Here is an 18,118-nt window from a genome sequence, read left to right as displayed (position 1 = left end):
ATTATGTGTCCTTTATGTAGCAAAACTGAAATTAAGTGTGTGGTGATTGAAATGTTGGAATAGTGTGTACATCTGACCTTCATGCAGGAGACTGGCGATCACTTACCATGCACCGCAATGTCAAGACACCATGCGAGAATCACAGGAGTGATTGTGAGTAGCTACTGGCAGCTACAGGCAGACTTGCATGATCTTGTGACATCGAGAGAATCCAGCTTCCGTGCAAAGTAACATCTAACCCATGTACGATAGAAAAATCAGAGTGTTCCTTAGAAATTTCTTGCACTTGGGTCAGTTTTAAAGGGTTCTTGCATGTCATCTAGTGATGTATAGACAAATGAATGCAATGATTGAATGACCAAGTCTTTCTTTGGTCTCCTCACCTCAAGCAGGCGAAAAAACTTGTTTACATTATCGAGGAAGTAAATGCGCTACTTCGAAATGTGCATAAGAATACATTTAAGGAAATACAGTGGTCATATAAAATGGTGTCGACTGTATTAATATAGCGCTTTTCTAGTATTCCAACCACTCAAAGCGTTTTACATGGCAACATTCACTAATTAAAAAACTGGCGTCTCTCTCCACCGCTGTTGCCTAACCTCCAGCAGAGGGGCCCAGAGAACAGGGCGGAGCCAGCACCAGTTAGGAAGAGCTCACCCAAACCTGGAGGGAACTTAGATGAGGATCGTAAACATAAGTGACTGTTACATAAGGAGGAGAGCAGGAGCTGTCTGAGGGTAGAAGGAAAACCGTGGAGCTGGGGAGAAACACTAGGAGTGTATGGCGGAGAATGCAGGCACCCAAATGCAAAAGAGAGGCCCAGGGGATCCCGAGATGTGCTGACCAAGGTGACACCAGAAGATGGTGTTGGGGCCTTCCTGGGGGTGCTTTAGAGGACAGCCACAAAGGTAGCAACCAAAAAAAAATCAACACATGAAATGATGAAAGCACTTGCAATTGACAAGGTAGTAGAAAATGTCAAGCATACTTTGGTGTTTCATTTTTACCTCTTTCAAGATTTCAATATTTTTTAATAAACTACAAAATGTACCAAAACACAGGCAATAAGGAAGATCTTAGGGTTAGGGTTCTCACAAGGGAAGCAATGCTGGAGAATCATCAGATAGCCCCAGGGACAATGCCATCCACCCCAGCTGAGTCCCCTCTAGGAGGGAGGCCCAGCCACAGAGACAGAACCCTGATTTTCCCACCCGTCTGTCTAGACGTCGCCAGTCTCCTAGAAACAGCCTCAATGGTAACAGCTGCATCAGGCTCCAGTGCACCCTTCTTTTGTTTCACATTGAGTTGAGAAAAACTTTGCTGAGAGCTGGTGTAGCAAAGAACCTGTTTGTGCCAGTCCTGATAAGAAGAGACTGGCCCGCTTTCAAAATATTCATGGCAGACCCCCTACTGTAAATTAACCCAGTAGAAGAAGTGCTCCACAAGGGCACTGCTTCACCTTGGTCATTGTCCACGCACCACCCAGTTTCCTAAGCTGGTCCCCCTGTGCACTACCTCAACAAAGGCCATCCATCGTAAGAGATTCTCTTGTTGTTTTCAAGAGTTAGCACAGTGAAAGAAATCCTGATTGACCAGGGAACCACCCTAATTTCAAAGGTCATGCAGGACCTGTGCAAGCATCTACCCCACCTGCGACAGATGACTTGGTGGGGTGGATCAACAAGACCCTGAAGTGCAATTACTATAGTTAATACAAATTGCCTGTAAAAATTGGGATCATATGTTGCCTCATGTCTTATGGGCTGTCCAAATGTCCTACAGAGCTCTACAGGATTCTCCCCATTCAAGCTCTTACAAAAACTACAACCCACGGGAATTCTCGACCTGGCTAAAGAAGCGTGGGAGCAGCAAACATTCCACATGGACAACATCAAAAGCAGTTGGCTCAGGTATGGCCAATGGTCCAGCACACGGCCCAAGCTCGCATCTACAATGGAGGAGCCAAGATAAGAGAGGTCCATCCTGGAGAAAAGGTCTTCATGCTCGTAAACACAAGTGAATGCAAGTTCTTAGCGAAAAAGTCTCGGCCCATACAAGGTGGTGGAGAAACCACCAGGAGGACTAGGCGTCCCAGACATTAGACACAAGAGATCAATTTATAAATCAACCTGTTTGCTGCATGTTTTCGTAATTGGTCCCAGCCAGTGTTCAAAATACCCGCTGGCAATCAAGGGGTTACCGTCTACCTAATGCTGTAGTGTACAAGACTTCATGGATGCAAACCAAGGCACACAACTAGGCTTTACATTTAATTGTATTCAAACATCACCACACTCTTATCATTAACAATAAGGCCACTCACACAACAACTATGGCCTTTAATAGAATCCACACAACACAATCGCCTCCCTCTTTTTAACCCAAGCACACACGAGCACACGCTCACACTCTAACCCATTTTTTAAAAAGAGTCCCCCCCAAATTTTTGTCTAATACTTAGTAGATTGTAGATGAATTTGATCCATAGGATACTTGTGTCTTTTCCAAGAACTGGTTACGATGATGATAGAATGTTGTGTTTGCAACTTTTGAACAAGGCATGTTTTAGGCGGCGGAGAATACTGTTTTATTAGTAGCTCCAGTGTGCGATTCCACATACATGCAGCACTTTGCATTAAAACAGTGATTAGTCCTTTTGTCCATTTATCCGTTGGATAGTGCGGGTGATTTGAAGTGGGGTTGTATGAGGTACTTATCCATTGTCAGTGTAATAGACTACCTAAAGTAGATGACAGTTGGCACACTCCCAGTTTGGAGAAACAGACCAGCAAGGGTCTGCAGCAGCCAAACATATTTTAGACACCTAAGAAAGGTCCAACTAAAAGAAATACCATCAGTTTAATTGTACGCGGGGGACGTGCCGACTGCCATCTACTGTAGGTAATACATTGACTATGGATAAGGACATCACATAACCAAACATCCAATTATCTGAACTATCCCTTTGAACTTTGCCATTAAATGTTAAGAATGTCATTGTAACTGAATACAATCAGTGGTTTGCAGAATTGTCCAATATCAATGTTTGTCGGGTTAAAAGGTAATTTATGGTATTATAAAATGCTAATAGCATTGTTCTAGGTTGCTTTGATGTGTCCTAGAAAGACAATAGGTCCTTATCTATCCAATCATTTAGTAGATTGTCCTGCTGTTCCCTGATTGGTGCTCCATGCCAACACAATAGCATCGTCTCTGGTATACTGGCATTTTAAGGCTACGTTACTTGATTTGTCTTTCATGCTTGGTGAACCTATCTTTTAATTGTAGGAAAAAAATTGCCTTTTTCTACAACCACCAGCCTTCAAGTATCAGGGTTACAAGGTTAATTTCTTGTCATTGTACAACAGGGTTCCACAACGAAATGCAGTTTGTAGTCCCATTTGCAAGCCAACATTCGCTGGGTACAAACAATGACAGTAAAACCTTTGCTCAGCTTGCTGCGTTAATACTGTCTCTCCAGCATGATGTAAGAGTAAGTTGTAGCGCGCTCATGTGATTGATTGAAAATTTATGAGACATCTGATTGGCAATTCCTTGATAAAATCCATTTTTGAATAGAGCAAGTGGCAACCTTTGGTGCAGAGAAATGAACTCAACGCAGAAGAGCTGCAGTTCATCAAATGGCCACTTGAGGCTCGCTCTAAAAGCAAGTCAATCCCCAACTGCCCCCGTGATGAAATGTCCAACAGAAATAAGTTTTTTTTTGTTTACACCCTTGTACAAAAAACAATTTTTGTCTCTATGCTAATGTACCTGTTCACAACAACTTTACGGGATGACATTTTATATAACTTACCAGTTTAAATAATATGAAGGCTGAAAATTAGGCATAATTAAGGGCGTGGCCACTTTGAGTGAGAGGTGGGGGCCGTCACAGCCACTAGCTGTCAGGTGGGTGTCACCTCGGCTATTTTGAGTCACTGGACTTAACCTTGGGCTCGTGTTTGTGGTGTTGGTGACTTCGGATAAATGATATTTTTTTTAATTGTGAGCTGGCCATCCTTCTGGCCAATGTTCAAAAGTTTGTGCACAACGAAAATCTCATATCCTTTTTAATACATACATTTCTATTACACTTATTTAATACACATTTGTATGTGATGTGTCATTTACTTGTGAATCTCCTTTATATGTGGATTCCGTTTACATATATATATATATATATATATATATATATAATATATATATATATATATATATATAATGGTCATATTATATATTAATCACAAAATACATTTGTAAATCCTTCTTTGTGCATTGATTAATATTGAGATTGATATGACCCCATATTCTTTTACCATTTTGGCATTTTTCTTTTTTTCCTTCTATGTTTCTTTTTGGTTTTTATCTGTATGTGTGATTGTGTTTGTGTGTGTTAAAAGTGTGTGTGTGTGTGTGTGTGTGTGTGTGTGTGTGTGTGTGTGTGTGTGTGTGTGTGTGTGTGTGTGTGTGTGTGTGTGTGTGTGTGTTTGTAGGGACCTTAAATATAGACAAAATTAATTAGGGTACATCCTTATGATATAACGATTTTTTATGCCGTCTGTCTACGAGAGACTGTATATATGACTGACCTTCAGCTAAAGAGTGTTTATTTTTATTTTTTTCCCCATATGCTCTAGTCCACCACCTGATCTTCACAACTATCTTACTGCATTTGTTTCAAGTACTGCATAAGCTATAGCCTGTTGTTAGAATCGCCTTGTTATTTCTGTGTTTTTATTTTCTATTTCACTATTAAAGTTTGCAGTTGAATTAGGTCCTTTGTTGCTTATTGCTTTTCTTACGATAAAAAAAGTTTTTCGAGCCTTGCTGTGAAGATCTTAGATTTGCAATTGGTGCAACAAACAAGACTTTAAACCGAAACAGTGAGCTCAAAGAGGCTTTAACGCTCCATAGCACTAGGAAGAACTGCGGTCACTTTGCGTTCATCATTTTACATGACACAGTCACTTGATCTGCTGTTTACATGAAGAGAATGCCAGTTCAGCTTTAAAAATGTCCATTAGTAAATCAGTAAATAAGTATTCAATCAACAGAATAGATACACCGCTGAATGCCATTAGCTCATTTTATTTACGTACTTCCACTGCAAATAACATTAAAGCTTATTTTACTATTTATAAGGATTTTTTGCTTCTTCTGTGAAGCCATTGATAGCATTGGTGAAATTGTAAAAAAGCGACATGAATATATCTTGGTATTCTAAACTGCAAACTCAATGCCAATACAACAAACTGGCAAGGGTGCTGCAGATGTAATTAAACATTGTAATATTTCAACACATTTGATAATTACAGTTATTTCATAGCTTTGTGCTAAGTGTTTCACAGAATACACAAGTGGATCCCTTGCTTTGGAGAGGTTTCTGGTCCCCTCACTCTTTGATTACTTAATGAGATTAATTATTGTTTGAAGAAGCAGAGTGACTAAACTGTGCAGGTATTTACAACCTGTAGCTCCGTAGCACTGGGGAGCTTACATTTGCTGGATCAGTGTGCTAGAAAAGGGTCGCTTCTTCTGAAAGATTGAGCATGTTAATCCCCAGATTCACTGTATGGCACAAAAAGGACAAGGCCCAAAAACAGATACTGAAAACAAGACAGGATGTAGCCTTTCTTTCACCTCCTAAGACCTAAGCTTAAAGACCATGTGATGGGTGAAATGTGTTGGTGGTCTGCAGCTAGAACAGCCCTGCCTGCACATGCATACACACACAGTCCCCTGAAACCCCCCACTTAAAAAAAACCTCCTCGACCTTCCTTCTAATTGGACTTGGGGTGAACGGAGAGAATGGGGGGGGGGGAGATAGGAGGTGTAAATGTGACCTTTCTTTTTCCTCCGGGGAGATTCCCAAGACACAGTGGGGAGGATGGTTTCTTTGGGTCTGCTCACAAAAGAGCCTCAGTTTTCTCTGTTGCTGGACAGTCCCTGCGTTTCTCCTGTGATTACTCCGCCAGAAACAGCTCAACTAAACTTGGAACAGAACACAACATTGTCTGAATATTAAAGCCAACCTTAAACTTGTGCTTACATATATGCAAACCATTGTGTGCCATGATGGAAGTTAATTTTTCTGTACAAAGTACTTTTACAACTTTTAATGTAGTAAACATAGTAGTAGTTCTTCTACCACTGGCAACAGAAGCACACCATTATTGACCCTATAATTCACACAACTACACCAACGCTCCCGGTCCAACTTCTGATGGACTATTGTTTATTTTCATTTACTCCTGTAATGATTAAATTACTCTAGACTTTTTAGCGAGTTGCTTTCAGATATATTGTCTTTTATATGTATTTAAAAAAAGGCTTCAGTGTTTTTAATGGGCTAGGGGAGGTGCTGTTTTCTTGATGGGGGAACCAGTAAAGCTGTCCTGCTGCACACATCAGCCACGGCAAACCAGACACACCCAGCCCTTCTCTCCTGTTATGTCCCTGTACACGCTTTCGGCTTAGTCCAAGTCCATGATTAAATGTGCCTCGTAAACTAATGCTGAATGAAAATGCACAAGGAGTGTTCATTATCGACCTTGGAAACCGTAGTTTAGTTTGGTTGACAGAAAAATATATTTTTCCCGGGCTTTCAACCACATTACACAGTCTTCATCAGCGAATGTAATGTAATGATTAAAACCATGAGAAGGTTGAATGCTCTGGAAAATCTAGTAACTTTACCTTGAGCTTTCATTTATTCATAAAGTGTCTTGCATTTAAATTAATGTATATCAATCTAATAAATTACACATTATGATGAAATTGTTTTTTTCCAGAATAATGACTTTCCAACAAAAAAATGTAAAAAAAATGCTGTTTTATAAAGCTTCTTGTTGTGAGCTCACAATAATGAATGAGGGCAAGCCAGATGAGCATATCCTCAATTTGGTCTCCACTTCTCTGTCGTCGGGATATAAACAGCTGGACAGAGAGATTTTAGTTGGTTAATCAAACTAAAACTGTTTGTAAGTGTTGTGGGGGATAAGAATATCATTTTTCATAAGTGAAAGGGGGTGTCTCCATATCCATTGGAATTATACCTTGCCTGCTGTGTCCCATATTTATTCTCCATTAGTCACAAAGTGGCTATCCCATTTCAGGCTAATGTGGAACCTATAGGTAATACAGATAATCAAGGACTTAATTAATTGATCAACAAAAAAAAATGTATAAGGAACTATTTTGATAGTTGATTAATCATTTAGGTTATTTTTAAGCAAAAAAATGTAATTAAAAACCAAAGCAAGAATTTGCTGCTTTTCTCTGTTGTAGATCGTTGTGAGTTAAATATGTTTGGATTTTGGACAAAATAAGACATTTGAAGACATCACCTTGGAACTGGGACAGGCCTTTTTGACAGTTTTCTGACATTTTATAGACCCCATGATAATGAATATACAGTATTTAGCTGCAGTCCTAATGAAATCTATTCAAAACTGAACGCAATGTCATGACTGCTAGTACACCTGTAATTGTTCTTCAAACCGCTCATTCGAATTTGTAATAAAGCTATTATTACAACTTTTACTTTTAATCAGAAGTTCTGTTATCGTCCCACTCCAGTCAAAGATTAGTGGTGATTACATTGTAAGTAACATTACCAATAGTTGTGGTAACAGACATGTGGAGCATAGACATCAGGCCATGGTGTCTGAGGTATAACAGTCATGAAATTTATCAGAACTTGATTCACAGCAACATGTATGAAAGAAAAATGAAAAACACACTTGTCTTTGTCTGTAGCCATACATAATATATATGCACATTTGTACCACACGTTTCACAAATTTCAAGATATTTCACAACAACAGCACCAAAGAGCTTTTGATTGATTTCTCAATCCGCTAATACATTCATTCATTCATTATTTTCCAGATATACTAATAATCTATTAGATACAGAAGTGAATAATTTACAATAAAATAACAATTTTGAATTTCCAGTAATTTTATACTACAATAATTCCATCCAGTCTCCACATGCATTAGTCTTTTATGGAGGCTTTGGATTTAGACATTTTCAAACAGAAAGGAAAGGTTATTGTATTGTCTTAATGATTGAAAAAACTGTTACCTTGTAGTGTTAAACAAAGCAGGCAGCTTACTAATGCTGAAAAGCTTTTCCTCAGAACTCCTCCTTTCATGAACTCATTCCTTTGCTTAGCTCGTGCATGAAATATAAATTGTACACCAAATACTCTGAGAATTCACAGACAAAGAAAAAAGTCAGGTACTGCATCTTGAAGACGAAAATTCCACAAAGTAAGGACTTTTCTCGTAAAATGTTTTAGTCCTCACCAAACCATAGAGATAACAACACTGAACAATTGAACAATCGTACTGTATGACAACAACTTCTTCGGATTATGTTTTGGTTTGGTCCAAACTTAATACAAACGGATATACAAAAAATATCTTTTTGTACGCTGAATTTTTGCGAGGCATTCACGTGAGCAAATCGCATTCACATGTGAAATGCATTGGGTTTGGTGCTGAAGACGGCCTTGCAGCGACCTTTAAACAGAGGCACTTTTTTCTTCTTCAATTCTGTGTTTAAAAACTGGCCTTGCTTGTTCATTCATAATGCTGAATTTTAAATTTACATTATTTTGATTTGCTGATTGGATCTCACAAACCGCTGCTCAGGTGTTTGACAGCTCGCTTTCTTTCTCTACATCTACCCAACACAATCAAATATTAAAACACAATTCAGGAAGGTACCATCACTTTACACTTTCTGTCACCGATACTGCACTCCTTTCTATACATTATGTACCACTTCTCTTACAGCGGTCGAGCTATTGTGGTAAGAAGCAGCCATATTCTCTTGTCCCCTGTGTTGTGTATATTGTAATTTGGGATTCATAGAAAGAACTAAACAAAACTGTGTTTTAACAGAAACCTGAAAGATCCTTCAGTAATCTCCACAGAGTGTCAGAGCCTCTCTAATTCTCGGTAACAAGTCCTATAGGAACATTTTGTGCAAAATCTTTCCTCCGCCACCCTGTCTTTGTTAGATGAGCTTGTGTAGGTCTTTATTTTCTTCCTTGAACAAGGCGCCAGATGTGCAACTGGAATAAATGAACTGCTACAGAACATGACACAGACAGATGAAAGACAATGAGCAGAACCAAACAAAGACAATAGAAGCCAAGGAAACGTGTCCAGACGAAACAGGGATCCATTTATGTAGAAACAAAGCATCATTCCACAATTTTCTTGTCCATGGATTCTTTGCCATTGGTCCGCGTGTAAGGCTCAAAAGCAGAGGAACTCAGGTAGCGGGCGGAAAGTTCCTGCAGGTTGCCAGCAAGCGAGCCGGCCATGGACAGGGGGTTGGAGGAAATGCGGGAGGCGACGCCACTGAGTAAGGAGGGCATGGGAAAGCTGAAGAGGCCGTGAGCCGCTGGCGAGCTCTGCAGGCCCGCCACTGTCCCTGAGCTGGTGACGGCGGGTAGTGGAGGGCTGCCCCCGCCGTGCCGGTGCTGCCGCCGCTGCTGTTGCTACTGCTGCCGTTGCTGACCATGGTCATGGAGGGAGGGCGCAGGGCGGAGCCCAGTGTGCCGCTGCCACAGTGGGGCAGGAGGCCTGGCAGGCCTGGAGGCGTTAGCAGCCGTCCCTGCTCCAGTAGTCTGAGGACACTGCAGGTTGCTGCCGTCTCTGAAACCACCGAACGCAGCTCAGAGTCCTTCCCCTGGTCCTTTTTCTGCTTAGTGCGCCGGTTCTGGAACCAGACCTTCACCTGGAGAGGACCACAGATGAGAGTAAGAGCCTTTAGAGACGCATGCTAAATGTAATGTGTAACATAAAGGTAGTCATAGGGTAGTTCATGTATTATTATATATTGCCTTTATGGGATACAAAAAAATATGAATTTAAATATATTTAGCATTACTTTGAAACACAGGTTTCTAATGTTGGTGGTGTAGCAATCAGAAAACGGCAATAATTCATATTCATTGATAGGTAACCAAGTTTTTACAGCTCATGAGTCCTTTGTTGCATGTAATACCCCCATCTCTATCCCTATTCACTGTCAACTGTCCAATAAAGATGCCAAAAAAAATGAAGTTGAAAAAGGCCAGTGATCATAGTATATCTGATCATCTCAGTACTTGGAGATAAGTGCACCATGAGCTATACATCTGTGTCCCCACAGATTAACTTGATTGCTTCTACCCATTGCTTTTGTTCACAACTCAAAAGAAGCAAAGTGCCTGTCTGTCCCCTACTCATTCACCACATGCACTCTCAGATACTCACTAATGCATTGGAGCTATATGTTGGGACGCTTACTACACCGACACGCGTTGTCCACCAGGTAACGATTGATCAAAAGCTGCAGTGATTCAATTCAGTCATGGAGGAGAGGGCTCACTGTGATGAGCTAGCAGGCAGGAGTCTAATTCAATCAAAACTTGCTCAGAAGTCTTTCATATGTAAAACATTGCTCAACTTCCTTAACCGCCTACACTCCAAAAAGTTCAAGCACAAACTCAAATCTCAATAGTCAGCTACCGCCTATAAATTTTGTCTTTGAAACATAACTAGAAAAAAAGACAATACAATTATTTGATTGTTTATTGATTTATTGCTTATTGTTGTTGTCATCATGTTGAAAATATGTGGTACGGTGTAATTTATTTTATTAAACTGAAATTATTAGTATTATTATTAGTCATCAATAATTCAGATAATTGTTTGATAATTAAGCGGAAAAATAGACGTCTGCTGGAGTCAGCTTCTCAAATGTAAGGAATTTAAGCTTTTTCCTGTTTTGGATTGTTGTAAAATGAATATCGGAGTAGACTTTTTGGTTGCAGAAAATAACAAATATAAAGATGCCACCTTGGTTTTAGTCAACTTGTGATGGAAGCACTTTTCCTTACTATTTTCTGACATTCATTTGGAAATCTACATCAAATATGAAAATAATTTTAAGTTGCACCCTTATGGTTGTTTGTCTACAGTAGCTGTTTTAAGATGAACTTCACATTTTAAAAGGCATGGATAACACATTCACCTCAAGTTCATCATTTATTCAACCTCCAGATTCAAAATGGCCACCATGAATGACCCGTTCCTTCTCTAATTAGCACTGTGGGATTTCCTTGCCCAGAACATGTAGAAATATATAAAACCTCACAATAAAACAGAGCAATTCTAAATTTCTTCTTTGAAAATCTAAGAAAAGGCTGCCATATTTATCTTGGAAAGGATAACATCTGATTATTATTCTTGTAGTTTCTAATAGCAAAGTTAATATACTCCATTTGTTTCAGAAATTAAGCAAATGTTTTACACAGATTTTATGGGAAGTATGTCCAGTATATATTCAGCAGTTAATGAAGTATCAAGAAGATGAAAAACTTGTACTCTAAATTCCCATACCTAAGGAAAAAATAACCAATCCTAGAAATAATTTTATAATTAGGTCAAGTCATCTGACTCAACAGATCCATTAAGATATTCTGACGTAGCCATTGTTCAGTTACATATAATCTTTATTGAACAATAATGATTTGTAGCTGTAAGTCTACTGTTATCACACCATACTGCTTGTATATGGAATAAGCAGCTGCTTGTCAAATCACATTTTATTTTAGTTGGTGGTTTAATTCTTCACCAGCTGTTAACAACCATTTTACATCAAGAAGCCCTGGGGCTCCATCCAATATTTCAATTCTCCACGTGGAGACTGCTCAGAAGGAACATCTTGTTCATTTTGGAGGTTACATTCTCAGTGCAAAAAAACAAAGGGACACTGGGAGCTCAAACAAAGATGATACGCTGGGCACACAGCAAATGGATGTCATTCCTTAATGCGACAAGCCGTGAGTACCAGGGAACAAAATGTTAATCTCACCATGTTGTCATTAAAAGGCATTTCATCAGGCAAAGCCTTTGTCCTGCCTAAGTAGGGAGTAAAGGTTATTGTCTATATCACATTTATTAGAATTTTTGTAAAAAAAATAAGAAAAAAATAAGAAAAGCAGCACTTTAGTTGGTAAAATGAAAATATGAAAATATTTAAAATGAAAAAGACTAAAGCAAATAAAAACATTAATTAGCTGTTGAACAGCTGTTTAGTTGTACATCAACAAACAGATTCAAGTTGTTGGATGGCATTTTGTGAGAAAAGGTTGACCTCTGGCAGACCTCAACTTAAGGTCAACCTCCTTCCGCCGCATGAAAGCCCCAACACATTAGCACCAAAGACCAAGGTAGCCCGTTAGCCACTTAATACATTTATAAAAACAAGCAAATAAATGAATGAGACTGGAGCTGAAATCACACCAAAGCCTTGAAGAAACAGTCCAGATCATACGTGGTGACCGGGTGACTGGTGTCAAACACAGGGTGCAAATGCTGTTCATCCACAGTGCATGACCCGCTGCTGACCCCAGAAGTCTGCGCTTTTTCTAATGGCAGCTTTCATTTCAGCAGCTTCGGGTAATAATGGCAAAGACTCCATAAGCTACATTGACGCTGCATTAGATTTATTAAGAAGGCCAATGCATTCCCTTGAAAAGAATGCATAGCCTGCTAGAAATATTTCTGAGGGAAATCTTTAACGATACAATCCGTGAACAAAGGTTCCCTCCAGTGCTCATATTCAAAACACTGAGCTGGAACCTGGAAGGTCTGTGAAGACAACCACTCGACAACAACTACAGGTTGTTAATTATTATAGGTGCCGTTAAAGAATTGCTTACATCGGTAGTGCTCTTAAACAGGCCTATTTCCATCTGGACCCAAACTGTAATTACGCATGTGAGTATACTTCGTGTTATATAGAACAAAACTGATTGCATCTTTAAAATATTCTAACTGCTTTGTCTGAAATAGACTTGATTAATTATTTGCCAAGGCTTATGAATAAATGAAAATTACTTGGATTATATGGATAATTTTACTTTCCTTTGTGACAAAGAAAGTGGTCCTAAAATATTGTAACATGATTATCTTAAATCAAAATAGATGGTAGTATTCAGTGAAAACTGAAGTCGGGAACAAAAAGGAAATTACATTAAATTCACACTATATATCATATTCAGTTAAAGAAAAAGCACATTAGAGTGTTCAGTTTACTCATAGTAAATGCACCTTTTTTTCAATCTAGTATGGTACAAGAACAATGCATACATACCTGAGTTTCAGACAGATTGAGCTGACGGGCCAGTTCTGTCCGTTCCCTCCCAACCACATACTGGCACCTCTGAAACTCCATCTCCAACCGGTAGAGCTGCTCTGCAGTGAAAGAGGTGCGGGTTCGCTTGGGCCGGTCCAAATCCAAACCCTTTGGCAAGATAATCTCTCTGATAGAGCCCTTAGCATCTGCAACAATTTAAATAAATTTGATTAACAACACTGAGGCAAAGAACAATTAGAACAGATAAATAAGAAATATATTTCTGGGTGTAAACACATTTTTCACTACACAAAACATTATTATTATTATTTTATTTTATTTTATTTTATTTTATTTTATTTGTTGTTGTTGTTATTATTTGTATTAGTATTTGTATAAGTATAATTACAGTAGTGGAGGTAATGAGAATTTATAGTATTGAGTCAAATTCAGATTTTATTTACTAATTTCAACATATGATAAAATATCTCTGTGGGCGTCATATCCGTGTGTGTGGAGTAAATGTAACATAATATGCATTTGTTTGAATAATGTATTAAATATAAGAGTTTACAACACATTAAGATCATAATTATTTAGGGGACCACAGTCCGGATTAAATCTTATGAACTGAAATTTCCAAACCTTTGTTAATTGTTATTAAAAGATTAGATGTTTTTTGAAAATGTACATACATTTATATGTTTAAAACATGTTTACAAATGTGTCCACATAATAAGTGAATACATAAAAATGTATTATAATATAAATAACAGAAATATGTTGTGGTTCTATTTCAGTTCACCCATGTAGTCTATCCTACCAGAAAGAGAATTGATGAATTATGATAAATAAATGTGGTTGCAATTCTGCAAAATATTTATTAATATTATTAACATAAAAACAAATATTAAATAAGTGATGTCCAATAGAATATTTTAATTGAGAGTGTTCTTTTTCTCTGTCATTATATCTTCCGTAACTAATCCACTGTTTTTGGTAAAGTTATATTTATAGTTTGTTTTCATACACTCTCAGTGTTGAGCCAACACTGCATGACGGACATTACATTAATCACTCTCTGGGCAACTGACACTCATTCACACAATTTTACACTATAATTTGCTGTCATTAAATACCTGTTAAAACAAACTCCCATCTCCTTTTTTCTGTGTCTTAGTATTTATAATATTGTGAATAATATTTATCAATATTTATTGGCCTGAAAGTGGAATTTAAATGTACCCATGGCAATATAAGTGAATGGTTAATTTTAATAATTAACATTAAACATTTTTGAATAATTTAACGCATTATCTCAGTATGAAATCCCCACAAAAATGGGCCTGTCATAGTGTTTACAAAAGGTCCAGAGACAAAAGCATTGAGGTCATAAAGAATACCTGGCCTAGAAATTTAAGATACAGATCTTTAATAACAATTAACTCTTTTTCATGACAAATTATTAAGTTCTCTTACATTTTTATGTTCCTATAATTGCCCTTTTTTTCCACGATAAAATGTTAGTTTGGGGGGATATTTTTGCAATTAACTCTCAAGTTAAGCGAAATCCCCCGAATTGTGAACTTTTTCTCTATTTATCTACAACTACTGTCTAAAATCACAAACCTATCTGCAGTTTAGACAATGTTTCCACAAGATAATGTACGAGAACTGTATGATCTCGGAAGTACGACTCAGCAAGTTCCAAAAAGAAAAAAAAAGAGAAAGACCGCAAGCCTTACCTCGGACTAGTATTCTCCGACAGTAGTCTGGGTCCCCCGTGCTCCCCCTGTTCTTGTCACAGTTGTCCACGGTCCCAGAGGGGGAAAAGGAGTCCGGCTGCTCCTTGAGGAAGCTTTTGGACAAGCTGCCCTGGGAGTCCTTGTCATCTTTCCCCTTCTTTAGTCCATTCCTCAGCCCCATCCCTTCCGTCTCTTGGTTGTACCTGACCTCCATGCTCAGTTTATCCTCCTGGACCTGTGGCTCGTCCGCCTCTTTTTTTCCTTTGTCAGGTTAAAAAAAAGGAGATTACAGGGAACACGGTGCAGCCGATCGTCTGGACAGTGTGGGGTTTAGTTTCAAAACAGCACCTTTCAGCAGGGCAGAGTCAGCCAGCTAATGTTTGGTGAAATACTTCCGACGCCGACCAAGGAGCCCTATTATCACTGACCAAACTCTGTTGCCCAATGATCATGGACTTCCCAGTGAAACTCAACAGTAATTCAATGCCCCCCTTTCCTCGTTACATAGACATCAGGCTGATAGATGATCTCCAAATAATCAGAGCCATGGATGGGCACTCGCTGTTTCAATTGATTACGGTAATTTTGCTGCCTACACATTTGCGTAACCTCATGAATACACTAAATTGTTTGGGGAAATAGATCAGGTCTTGATAGAGGGGTATGCTCGTCCCGTCCCCCTCTGTTTGCCTGCTCTCAGCCCAGAGAATCAAGAGAAATGATTGGTCTTGCCTCGCAACCAAGCCTCCGTGAACCCCAGATGAACGCACACAATCACAGAGGTACGACTCTTCCAGACCTGAAAAAAGTTCCTGGGTGCTTCATTTTTCCGTATGCAGAACACAGCCAGACAGTTTTCCCCCGACTTTTCACAGCTCACCTGATTGCCGCAGCATGTCAGCGAACTTTGATCCCGTTTTTTCCTTTTGACTTCCTCACCAATCAACAGAATTCTGCAATGTGTGGATCTCGCCACTATGCTGTTGTAGGCAAGAGGCACTGAAAGAGAGCCCGAGAGAGGGAGAGAGAGAGAGGTGAAAAGGATAACGAACAAAAGCCTGCCGATCAAAATGTATCAAGGCAGAGAGGACCCAGCCAGCTGAGCACCACAAAACCGGCAGGCTCTGCTCTTCCGGGGATCGTGTTCACGTTCCCTGTGTTTATTCAGAGAGCTACGCAGAGCAACCCAGCAAGGCTGCTAACGCCACATCCTCCAGTATTCAAATGATTGCGCCCCAGAAGCCACCTTCAGCTCTCATAATCTTAACCTGCACATTTGAAAACTACAAAAAAGGGGAACAAAGCTTGTCATTAGTGTTTAGGCTGCCTACACTCTCCCTCACACATGCATACCTCTGGAATGGCCCCTTCCTCTCTCCACCACCCGCCTTCCAGCCCACTACACACCCACCCAACCACCAACTCTAAGCTATTTTCATTGTCAGTGCAACAATATCTCTGAACACAGCAGTGGCCAGTAATCCAATAAGACCATTGATTAGGCCACAATGATTCAATTCAAACCAGTGGCCTAGTGCAAGGAGCTTTCTCTGGCCCTTCTTGTCACCTTAGCTGGCCAGAAGCCCTCTTCAATCTGCCCCCCTCCCTGAGTGCCATTCATGCCTTTATGGGAAACAGAGAGGAAAAGGAGTGAAAGATGGCAATTATCTAATTGGACTATTAACAAACAATTCTGCGAGTGTGGCTGCCCGGCAGCAGTCTCGGGGTGGGTTTAAGGGCTGCATGTCGGACTAACTTTATTCACTGAGTGTTTAGGGGGCACTGCTTGGAGAGGGGCAGGGCCCATTGTTTGAGAAAGGTAAAAAGGAGGCAAAGAAGGGAGCGACTAAAGGGGACCTGGGCTTCTCAAGCTGTGGTGCCGAGCCCCAGCCTGGGAAATCAATTGAGGACGCAGCGTCTTGGCCTCTCAGCTACACACAATGGCTGAGGAGGAGAAAAGACTGATGTGCTGAGTTTCCGCATTCCCAAAAATACAACACAGTCATTATTGCAATGTATGAAGAATACTGCATGTGTACTGTCGAGCAGCATGTAATCTCTAGTACAACACACACGTTCCATTGGTAAATTACTGTATGGAATGTCAAATGATAGATCGGTAAAAATTTAAGAGCGCATTACTAAATATATTAGCCTTGTAAATAATTCACACCAACACATACATCGCAGTGCAAGTCCCGTAGAAAATGTAAAAAGTACATTAAACACCAAAAACAACCATCAAATTTCTATTCCAGGCTTCACTACTGTGATTTTGTACATGTAAGAGAGAAATATTTTACACAGATACAGGTTTCCTGATTTGATACTGCTTGAAATTAGCAGTAAGAAAAAAGGAAAATCAGTGCAAGCTGCCATTATGCTGAACAGGCCTGAGGACGTTGTGCTGATAAAGAGGTGTTTGCCAGTGATGTCACTAGAGAGACTGATATGAAGCCCACAGCCTTCAGTCTTCAGCTGCTACACTTGGTAAGTGTGACCTTGTTCATTGAGTTTACTAGCTGTCTTTGGAGAAGCAGTAGAGACAGTGACTTCAGAAAACACAGACCAGGGGTCTGTACTACGAAGCAAGTTCAACATACCCAGGGTATCTTTAGGTTATCTGGTGCAACTAACCCTAACAACAATGACCACCCTAAATGGTCCTATTAAGCTGGTTATCAACTCTGTAAATCAACCCAGGGTTTCACAATCCGGTTATGGGCACTTTCACTCTAAGAGGCGGTCTTTGCAGCATCTGACCAATCACAAACATGAACAAATATGCCGTCTCTTAGAAATTAAAGCGAAAACTATAATATCAGACCAATACAAATAAGTTAAACACATAATTCAGGCTGAAAGTAACAGAGTTGAAACTGCCAAAGTCATGAAGGACAGCTGGCAAGAAATCCCTGACTGTGTGAATGTGTTTAAATTAATAGATTTATAATATCACTGCTAAACCTAGAGCACAGTGGATCTGACTATAATTACATATGTGTATTCTGTTTAGTTAATGTTTTGCTGAGATGTATTCTTATTCTTTGAGCAGCGTATTTGTATAGTATTATCTAACGATCCATGAACTGAGCTCTAATTGGTCAGTAGGCTGTGCTTTTATAGGAGAAGATTCTTCTCACCAACATAACCTGCTCTGGACTAGGTTAGGTGTTCAGCATGAGTTACCATGGAGATTCATCCCGGTAAGAAGTGAACCT

At 39.5% G+C, this 18,118-nt stretch overlaps 1 protein-coding gene across 1 annotated transcript; it reads right to left on the bottom strand.

The window, feature by feature from the left end:
• Nucleotides 1-9,223: 9,223 nt before the first annotated feature.
• On the bottom strand, nt 9,224-15,111 carry vax1 (ventral anterior homeobox 1). Its single transcript, XM_054599614.1, is given in 4 exon segments — nt 9,224-9,495; nt 9,498-9,762; nt 13,171-13,358; nt 14,898-15,111. Coding segments are annotated over 4 exon segments (939 nt in total).
• Between the last annotated feature and the right edge of the window lie 3,007 nt (nt 15,112-18,118).

Source organism: Anoplopoma fimbria, chromosome 6, assembly GCF_027596085.1.
Source record: "Anoplopoma fimbria isolate UVic2021 breed Golden Eagle Sablefish chromosome 6, Afim_UVic_2022, whole genome shotgun sequence".
Lineage (NCBI taxonomy): Eukaryota > Metazoa > Chordata > Actinopteri > Perciformes > Anoplopomatidae > Anoplopoma > Anoplopoma fimbria.
This window is presented reverse-complemented; position numbering and strand designations above follow the sequence as displayed.